The 10,874-nt window shown below is 41.3% G+C and overlaps 2 protein-coding genes across 2 annotated transcripts; one reads left to right on the top strand and one right to left on the bottom strand.

The window, feature by feature from the left end:
- Positions 1–866: 866 nt before the first annotated feature.
- LOC111978363 (mitochondrial genome maintenance exonuclease 1) lies at positions 867–2,112 on the top strand. Its single transcript, XM_024147639.2, has 2 exons — positions 867–1,723; positions 1,888–2,112. Exons 1-2 carry the CDS (start codon positions 1,519–1,521, stop codon positions 2,016–2,018), a joined length of 336 nt encoding a protein of 111 aa, XP_024003407.1. The 5' UTR covers positions 867–1,518; the 3' UTR covers positions 2,019–2,112.
- Positions 2,113–3,960: 1,848 nt separating this feature from the next.
- si:dkey-76k16.6 (glycine N-acyltransferase-like protein 3) lies at positions 3,961–9,548 on the bottom strand. Its single transcript, XM_024008956.3, has 5 exons — positions 9,085–9,548; positions 8,875–8,983; positions 8,062–8,188; positions 6,260–6,456; positions 3,961–4,634 (listed from the first exon to the last, which is right to left on the bottom strand). The coding sequence occupies exons 1-5, from the start codon at positions 9,172–9,174 to the stop codon at positions 4,426–4,428; spliced, it is 732 nt and encodes a 243-aa protein (XP_023864724.1). The 5' UTR covers positions 9,175–9,548; the 3' UTR covers positions 3,961–4,425.
- Positions 9,549–10,874: the final 1,326 nt, after the last annotated feature.

The following is a 10,874-nucleotide window of genomic DNA, read 5'->3' on the forward strand; positions in this document are numbered from 1 at the left end:
TTGTCAGATTCAACAGAAGATCTCTTTGTTTCTTGGGACCTAGAACAAGCATCTCTGTTTTGTCCGAGTTTAAAAGTAGAAAGTTTGCAGCCATCCACTGCCTTATGTCTGAAACACAGGCTTTCAGCGAGGGCAATTTTGGGGCTTCACCATGTTTCATTGAAATATACAGCTGTGTGTTATCCGCATAGCAGTGAAAGTTAACATTATGTTTTCGAATGACATCCCCAAGAGGTAAAATATATAGTGAAAACAATAGTGGTCCTAAAACGGAACCTTGAGGAACACCGAAATKTACAGTTGATTTGTCAGAGGACAAACCATCCACAGAGACAAACTGATATCGTTCCGACAGATAAGATCTAAACCAGGCCAGAACTTGTCCGTGTAGACCAATTTGGGTTTCCARTCTCTCCAAAAGAATGTGGTGATCGWTGGTATCAAAAGCAGCACTAAGGTCTAGGAGCACAGATGCAGWGCCTCGGTCTGACGCCAWTAAAAGGTAATTTACCACCTTCACAAGTGCAGTCTCWGTGCTATGATGGGGTCTAAAACCAGACTGAAGCATTTCGTATACATTGTTTGTCTTCAGGAATGCAGTGAGATGCTGCGCAACAGCTTTTCAATTTTTTTTGAGAGGAATGGGAGATTCGATATAGGCCGATAGTTTTTTATATTTTCTGGGTCAAGGTTTGGCTTTTTCAAGAGAGGCTTTATTACTGCCACTTTTAGTGAGTTTGGTACACATCTTGTGGATAGAAAGCCGTTTATCATGTTCAACATAGGAGGGCCAAGCACAGGAAGCAGCTCTTTCAGTARTTTAGTTGGAATAGGGTCCAGTATCCAGCTTGAAGGTTAAGAGGCCACGATTATTTTCATCATTGTGTCAAGAGATATAGTACTAAAACACTTGAGTGTCTCCCTTGATCCTAGGTCCTGGCAGAGTTGTGCAGACTCAGGACAACTGAGCTTTGGAGGAATACGCAGATTTAAAGAGGAGTCCGTAATTTGCTTTCTAATGATCATGACCTTCTCCTCAAAGAAGTTCATGAATTTATTACTGCTGAAGTGAAAGCCATCCTCTCTTGGGTAATGCTGCTTTTTAGTTAGCTTTGCTACAGTATCAAAAATACATTTTGGATTGTTCTTATTTTCCTCAATTAAGTTGGAAAAGTAGGATGATCGAGCAGCAGTGAGGGCTCTTCGATACTGCACGGTACTGTCTTTCCAAGCTAGTCGGAAGACTTCCAGTTTGGTGTGGCGCCATTTCCGTTCCAATTTTCTGGAAGCTTGCTTCAGAGCTCGGGTATTTTCTGTATACCAGTGAGCTAGTTTCTTATGACAAATGCTTTTAGTTTTTAGGGGTGTGACTGCATCTAGGTTATTACGCAAGGTTAAATTGAGTTCCTCAGTTAGGTGGTTAACTGATTTTTGTCTTCTGAMGTCCTTGGGTATATCTCCTACAACTTTCACTGTGTACTATTGTATGTGGCTAGCTAAGTTATCTAACTAACTAGAATGCATTTCCATCAGCTGTTTAGATGTGCCCATCGTGTGTGGGAGCCAGCTAGGGTTGTGACTGGACTCTTCTCCCATTGTACCCCGACTTCCGTGAATACTTTCTCCACTTCCAATGTATCTCCAGCTCGTAAGAAAAGCAGTCCATACAGTTCCATGGACAGCAGACGCTACTCTACACTTGTCAAGTCAGTTGTGTCCCACTGAGTCAGTGCTCAAACTACCAAGATCCTAGAGGAGCCAGATGCTCAAATCTACAGACCTGTGAGAAAATCCCAAACACCCTCTTAACGACTGCCACCCAAAGTGTTTAAAATGCTCCACCCGTTGCTTAACCGCAGCAGGGCATTTGAATATGGCGAAACTGAGCTTGGATGTGTGATCATATCCTTCAGCAGACACTGTCCCCGGAACAAAAGTTTTACCTGGAGAGGTGTAGGAGGAAGATGATCACTCAACTGGTAGAGGACGGCTTTAAGGAATACAATATGAGTAAGTAGGTGTAAGCAGAACCCTCTGATTGTAAAAGTATATTTAATTCTCTAAAATATGAATTTGACATATATGAGGACATGATACACACAAACAAACATGTCAGATCTATTCAGGCAAGGGAAGCTTTTCTACGTGACCGTRGGGAGTGTTTGCCCATTGACAACAGAGGAGGCCCCAGGGGAAGACACAGCAGATCCTGGGAAGGCACCAGAGGTTCCAGCAGAGGTAGAGGGGTACATGGAGAGTATACACCATGTGYTGTAGGACGTTAGGGGAGTGAGAGCCATCGAGAGCCGTGTGCAGCATGACAAACTAGGCTATCTTTGATTTGTTAGGCCGTCATTGTAAATAAGAATTTGTTCTTAACTGACTTGCCTAATTAAATAAAGGTTTAATTAAAAAATTCTTTCTGTAAGGTGATGCAAGAAAAATGTGCATTTGCATTTGATTGGTGACTTGGAGTAAGGAGTGTGACAGTTGGCTCAGTATCTGACAATTAAGCATTTTATACTATGTCCTGTGACTGTATTTTCCTCAATTAATCTATTTTGAGCCTGACACGTTTGACAACAACCATTATTCTAATGTTGTGTTACCTTAAGGAAGTATTTCAAGCTGGAAAATGCATCATTGACCTTACACTGTGTTGAGAATGTAAAATGGTTGTCTTGAACAACCTTTCCTCTAGTCTAAATGTTGAGTTTTTTTTTTTGCTTTTCACTTCTGAGGAACTCTAACCACTTTGGTAGTATCAGCCTGTGAAGTTCAGTACTAAACAAAGATGAATAAGAAATAGTTTGTCATGTTTTACACTATATAAACTCAGCAAAAACAGAAACGTCCTCTTACTATCAACTGCGTTTATTTTCAGCAAACTTAACATGTGTAAATATTTGTATGAACATAACAAGATCCAACAACTGAGACATAAACTGAACAAGTTCCACAGACATGTGACTAACAGAAATTGAATAATGTCTCCCTGAACAAAGGGGGGTAACAGTCAGTATCTGGTATGGCCACCATCTGCATTAAGTACTGCAGTGCATCTTCTCCTCATGGACTGCACCAGATTTGCCAGTTCTTGCTGTGAGATGTTACCCCACTCTTCCACTAAGGCACCTGCATGTTCCAGGACATTTCTGGGGGGAATGGCCCTAGCCCACACCCTCCGATCCAACAGGTCCTAGACGTGCTCAATGGGATTGAAATCCGGGCTCTTCGCTGGCTATGGCAGAACATTGACACTCCTGTCTTGCAGGAAATCACACACAGAACGASCAGTATGGCTGGTGGCATTGTCATGCTGGAGGGTCATGTCAGGATGAGCCTGCAGGAAGGGTACCACATGAGGGAGGAGGATGTCTTCCCTGTAACGCATAGCGTTGAGATTGCCTGCAATGACAACAAGCTCAGTGCGATGATGCTGTGACACACCGTCCCAGACCATGACGGCCCCTCCACCTCCAAATCGATCCCATTCCAGAGTACAGGCCTCGGTGTAACGCTTATTCCTTCGACGATAAACGCGAATCCGACCATCACCCCTGGTGAAACAAAACCGCGCCTTGTCAGTGAAGAGCACTTTTTGCCAGTCCTGTCTGGTCCAGCGATGATGGGTTTGTGCCCATAGGCGACGTTCTCAGCCTATTGTGTACAGTCTGAGCACTGATGGAGGGATTGTGCGTTCCTGGTGTAACTCGGGCAGTTGTTGCCATCCTGTACCTGTCCCGCAGGTGTGATTTTCGGATGTACCGATCCTGTGCAGGTGTTATCTTTGAAAGACAGGGTCCTGAAAARGGGACTTTTCTTTTTTTGTTGAGTTTAATTATATTTATTTTTCAATTTTTTGTTTTGTTTTTGTAAACATTCCCTCATTTGATGTTTTAAATTAACATTTGGAATCAGAAATCTAAACAACACGGATGAAGTGTTATAGCTCAGAATACAATTAGCATATTTTACTGTGGCATTCTAATTACACCACACTGAAAATAAGCCTGGAGAAAAAAACATCACAGGGTACCGTGTGGCTCAGTTGGTAGAGCATGGCGCTTCCAACGACAGGGTTGTGGGTTAGACTCCCACAGGGRACCGTGTGGCTCAGTTGGTAGAGCATGGCGCTTCCAACGACAGGGTTGTGGGTTAGACTCCCACAGGGGACCAGTAAAAAAAATGTAAGCACTCACTACTGTAAGTTGCTCTGGATAAGATAGTCACTAAATGAAAAATAATGGAATCGTTGCCAGTCTAAAAGGTATTTGAATCGTGTGCATAGATAAGATACATTTAATAACTGTTCAGTGTAATATTTGCTCAAAGTCCATCCTGATCTCTTCACACACTGTCTTCTTTTTTGGAGATAATAGCATAGCTTTTAATGTCAACATTGATCTCTATGCAAGACCTTAATCACAAACTGTTAAAGTCAAACCATGCAGCCCTGTATTGAGGGTCCTCAGTAAAGCCCAGGTTGGTGTAGAGGCTGTAGGACAGTGTATTCTCCTCCTCAACGAAGCAGTACACTGGGAAGCCCTGAGAATAGAGTCTCCTGGACATGCTGCTGACCAGGGATTTGGCCAGGCCCTGTCCTCTGTGCTCCTGCAGGGTGTACAACATACCTGTGACGGGGTAGGAACCATTGTTTTGGTAATTGTTTCCCAGTGCGCCCAAAATAAGGAGGGATATGTAAAATGTATAAAAGCATTCCTTAGTCCTGTTCAAGTGAGAGCTGTGTACAGTGCCTTCAGAAATTATTCACACCCTTTAACTTTTTCCATATTTTGTTGTGTTACAACCGGAATTTCAAATGTATTAAATTGAGTTGTTTCACTGTCATACACATAATACCCCACAATGTCAAAGTGGACTAATGTTTTTTTAAATGTTTACAAATTAATAAAAAATGAAAGGCTGAAATGGCCAGCAGCACATCACCCTGCATCCCACTGCTGGCTTGCTTTTGAAGCTAAGCAGGGTTAGTCCTGGTCAGTCCCCGGAAGTGGTGTTGGAGTACCAGTAGGAGTGACCCTTTCCTCTGGTCTAAAAAAAATATCCCAATGCTCCAGGGCAGTGATTGGGGACATTGCCCTGTGTAGGGTGCTGTCTTTCGGATGGGAAGTCAAACGGGTGTCCTGACTCTCTGTGGTCACTAAAGAGCCCATGGCACTTATCGTGAGAGTAAGGGGTGTCAACCCCTGTGTCCTGACTAAATTCCCAATCTGGCCTTCATACCATCTTGGCCACCTAATCATCCCCAGCTTCCAATTGGCTCATTGATCCCCCCTCCTCTCCTTTGTAACTATTCMCAGGTCGTTGCTATAAATGAGAATGTGTTCAGTCAACTTACCTGGTAAAATAAGGGATAAATAAATTTAAATAAATGTTTTGAGTCAATACATTTTCAACTCCTTTGTTAAAGAAAGCCTAAATTAGTTCAGGAGCAAAAATTACAAGTCACATAAGTTGTATGAACTCACTGTGTGCAATAATAATGTTAAACATGATTTTTTAATGACTACCTCATCTCTGTACCCCACACATAGAATTATCTGAAGGTCCCTCAGTCGAGCAGTGAATTTCAAACACAGATTCAACCATAGTGGTGGCTGCATCATGCTATGGGTATGCTTGTAATCATTAAGGAGAGGGGAGTCTTTCAGGATACAAATGAAACGGATGGAGCTAAGCACAGGCAAAATCCTAGAGGAAAACCTGGTTTAGTCTGCTGTCCACCAGACACTGGGAGATTAATTCACCTTTCAGCAAGACAATAACCTAAAACACAACGCCAAATCTACACTGGAGTTGCTTACYAAGAAGACATTGAATGTTCTTGAGTGCCCGAGTTAGTTTTGACTTAAATCTACTTGAAAATCTATGGCAAGACCTGAAAAAAATCATTTGAAAACCAATTTGACAGAGCTCGAAGAATTTTGAAAATAATAAAATATTGCACAATCCAGGTGTGGAAAGCTCAGAGACTTTCCCAGAAACATTTGACTCAGGGGGTTGAATACTTACATATCTAATCAAGATATATTAGTGTTTTATTTTTCATATTTTTTTTTACAAATGTTAGACATTTTTTCTTCCACTTTGACGTTGGAGTATTTTGTGTAGATTATTGACAAAAAATGACAATGACAATTAAATCCATTGTAATCCCACTTTTTAACACAACAAAATGTGGAAAAAGTCAAAGGGTGTAAATACTTTCTGAAAGCACCGTAGATATTCCACATACCCATGGCAGAGGAGGGATAGGTCAGAACCCAGGCTATGGGCTGCTGGCTCTCTGCATCCAGCACACAGCAAGACGGGTAGTGCCGGATCATGTTCCGGATCATCTGGAAACTGTTCTCCGTGTTCCCGAACTTCCAGGTTTTGTTGACTAGATCAGAGTGGGATTCGTCCAGTGAGGTTATCATTGATTCAATTGCACTGTGGATTTGAGAAGGAAAGAAAGAAGAGGTGTGAGAGATAGCACATCGTAGAGCGGCCGCTYGGGGTAACTCCGTCGGGGTCTCAAATTACCGTTGAGAGTTAGAAAAGTAGAATACACAAGGTTCACTTATCATTAAGGACCTAAGCCACCCGAGCCATGGTCCATTCACTCTGCTACCATCTGGCAGGTGCATCAGAGCTGGGACTGAGAGACTGAAATACTGCTTCTATCTCAAATCAAATTTTATTTGTCACATAGACATGTTAAGCAGATGTTAATGCGAGTGTAGCGAAATGATTGTGCTTCTAGTTCTGACCGTGCAGTAATATCTAACAAGTAATCTAACCTAACAATTTCACAACTACCTTATACACACAAATGTAAATGTAACGGCAGTCTAAGTCGTCCTCCTCATCGGACAAGGAGAGGCGAGAAGGATCGGAGGACCAATGTACAGCGTGGTAAGTTTCCATGATTTAATAACACAAAAACTAGACAAAATACAAAAACAACAAACGAACCAACCGTCACAGTCCCGTGTGGCACAAACACTGACACAGGAAACAACCACCCACAAAATCCCAACACAAAACAAGCCACCTATATATGATTCTCAATCAGGGACAACGATTGACAGCTGCCTCTGATTGAGAACCATATTAGGCTGAACACAGAAACAGACAAACTAGACACACAACATAGAATGCCCACGCAGCTCACGTCCTGACCAACACTAAAACAAGCAAAACACATAAGCACTATGGTCAGGACGTGACAGTAAAGGAATGAATAAGAATATGTACATAAAAAATATATGAATGAGTGATGGCCGAACGGCATAGGCAAGATGCAGTAGATGGTATAGAGTACAGTATATTATCTCCAGGCCATCAGACTGTTGAACAGTCATCACTAGTCGGATACTTGCCCGGTATTCTGCCCTGCACCTTGAGACTAATGCTCCATGTATATAGAGACATTTAACACTGGTCACTTCATTTACTTTTTATATACTGTTGTTTACTCACTGTGTATGTATACTGTATTCTCCACATAGCTCATCCTAATATACCTACTACTGTACCTACCATTTTCTTTTCCAAATGATATACTGTCTATACACATCATGTATTTATATTCTGGATTTTTACATCGCTCACTCTAATATAGTATCTACTTTGGATTTTTAATTGTACTTGTTCTCATTTCTTGTTAAGATTGTTTTATTATTTGTGTATTGAATTTGCTAGACATTCTACTGCACTGTTGGAGCTGGTAATACAAGCATTTCACTGCACCTGCTATAACAAATGCAAATCTGTGTACGCGACCAATAAAATTTGATTTTAAATTTGGTATAGTGCATCCTCAGTTTTCCTCTATGTTAGTCACTGACAGTCACTCAAGTAGCCCATGTCAGCAATGGTACCGCCCATGCATGCAGTGCACTTGCCACTGATTTTGTTTGAATGTGACACTCAGATATCATAAGAACATTGCATAAGTCATGGTAAAATGTGTAGAATTGCAGAAAATAAGCTTTAAAATTGCAAAAATGTCTCTACCCCATGGTAAAATGAATCGAGCTGAGCCCATCATACCTTTCTACAGGTGGAAGGCGGGATGGATCCTGGAGCATCATCATGTGACACACAGACACTTTATTCACTGGCACCTTTCTCTCAGAAGCCACCGCCATCACCATCTCCTCATAGCAAAGACTGGTGCCTAAAATAGCAGAGGGCTGTAATGTTGGCAAACAACTTCTACGAAATTGAACTTTGTGCTATATGGTGTGTGAGTAATGAAACCACCCCAGATCCCAGCAGTCTAGAGACAACCAGAGACACCAGGGGCCGTATCTATCAAGCGTCTCAGAATAGGAGTGCTGATCTAGGAACAGTTCCTCCTTCTTCATAATTATGCAAAACTGATCCTAGATCAACACTCCTACTCTGGCAAGCTTTATACATACAGCCCAGGTCTTTCTTTACTTGTAAAATAGGTCTTCTGACCTCAATGGGACTTCCTGGATAAAGCAATAGGTTAAATGAATAAAACACAATGGGGAGCTCACCATCCCCTGTTTTATGGCCCTGCTATTTGCTGCAGCAGGGCAAGGCTGAGTTTGTGGGTAGCTCTGGTCCATGTTGTTGGTGCACGTTCCTCCACTATGTTAGTAGAGGAAGGTGCAATAATGACCTGAACCAGAGCTCAGTTTGGGAGAGCTTGAGAGAGAGCTAAAGATGGCGTTACACTCCGAATGGGGAATTCTCAACATGGTACATGGGTGATGGTTTTAGGAGAGAGAGAGAAACTTACTTTAGTTTTAGGAAAGAGAAACAAGAGACAGAGGAGGGTGGGGCAAGCAGGCAAAGTGCAAGTGGCAGGTACTGTAATTACAGTGTAATTACCTAAACATAGGAACTTTGTCCAGTCAATTGTGTTGTTCTCTCCAAGGATATTCCTAAAAGAAGCTTCATCTTTAGTAAAAACACATGTGTCTTTAAAAAGGTCCCCCTCCTGCAAAATGGGCAAATGAGGAGTTGAGACAACAAAATACACATTATTTCTATTAATTAAGTTTGGGACAAGTGTATCTTTATGAATTTATCTAATGTTACCTTCTCATATGGTGGTTTGCAGAGAATGACATTGAATTCTGGCCAGTGGTCCACAAAAACCTGAATCGGGTCAGCCATAACTCTGTTCATCTGGAAAATGTAACCATAAACCTTGACAGACAAGGCAGAAATAACCCTTAGACACTACAGATAAAATTGGACATGTACCTGACAGTTCCCTAGATGCCTCCTTTAGAAAACAAAGTATGAACTCTATCCTTGTTTGATATAAATGAAATACTCAATATATSTTGTCTAGCATTTGTATCTGTAGTATATATATATATATATGTCAATATATGTTTGAAGTCCTGTGTGGCTCAGTTGGTAGAGCATGGCACTTGCAACACCAGGGTTGTAGGTTCAATTCCCACAGGGGTGCAATACAGTAAAAAAGATACAAAAAAATKTATCCACTCAAGTTTCTCTGGATGAGAGCTAAATATGTACAGTGGGGAGAACAAGTATTTGATACACTGATGATTTTGCAGGTTTTCCTACTTACAAAGCATGTAGAGGTCTGTAATTTTTATCATAGGTACACTTCAACTGTGAGAGACGGAATCTAAAACAAAAATCCAGAAAATCACATTGTATGATTTTTAAGTAATTAATTTCCGTCTCTCACAGTTGAAGTGTACCTATGATAAAAATGACAGACCTCTACATGCTTTGTAAGTAGGAAAATCTGCTAAATCGGCAGTGTATCAAATACTTGTTCTCCCCACTGTAAATGTTGCTGTTATACACCGAGTATACAAAACATTAGGAACACCTTCCTAATATTGAGCTGCCATCAGAAYAACCTCAATTCATCAGGGAAAGCATTCCACAGGGATGATGGCCCATGTCGACTCCACACAGGACTTCAAACAACTTGACACAGTTGGCTGAATGTCCACAGCGTTGCAGTTCTTGACACACTCAAACCGGTGCGCCTGGCACCTACTGCCATATCCTGTTCAAAGGCATCTTTTGTCTTTCCCATTCACCCTCTGAATGGCACACATGCACAATCCATGTCTCAATTATGTCAAGGCTTAAAAATACTTATTTAATGTGTCTCCTCCCCTTCATCTGAAGTGGATTTAACAAGCGACATCAATAATGGATCATAGCTTTCACCTCGTCAGTCGATGTCATGGAAAGAGCAGGTGTTCCTGATGTTTTGTACACTCAGTGTATGTTTTAATATATCCTTTTTATATATTTATTCATTTTATTTCAACTTTATTTAACTAGGTAGGCTAGTTGAGAACAAGTTCTCATTTGCAACTGCGACTTGGCCAAGAAAAATCTAAGCAGTGTGACACATACAACAACACAGAGTTACACATGGAATAAACAAACATACAATCAATAATACAGTAGAAAAATATATTTACAGCATGTGCAAATGAGGTAGGATAAGAGAGGTAAGGCAATAAATAGGCTATGGTGGCAAATTAATTACAATATAGCAATTAAACACTGGAATGGTAGGGTGTGCAGAAGATGAATGTGCAAGTTGAGATACTGGGGTGCAAAGGAGCAAGATAAATAAATAAATACAGTATGGGGATGAGGTAGATTGTATGGGCTAGATTGTATGGGCCTTAGCTTTCCTAACTGCCTGTGTATATTGGTTCCTAACTTCCCTGAAAAGTTGCATATCACGGGGGCTATTTGATGCTAATGCAGAACGCCACAGGATGTTTTTGTGCTGATCAAGGGCAGACAGGTCTGGAGTGAACCAAGGGCTATATCTATTCCTAGTTCCAWTTTTTTTTGAATGGAACATGCTTATTTCA

This window comes from Salvelinus sp. IW2-2015, linkage group LG18, assembly GCF_002910315.2.
Source record: "Salvelinus sp. IW2-2015 linkage group LG18, ASM291031v2, whole genome shotgun sequence".
NCBI classification, from domain to species: domain Eukaryota; kingdom Metazoa; phylum Chordata; class Actinopteri; order Salmoniformes; family Salmonidae; genus Salvelinus; species Salvelinus sp. IW2-2015.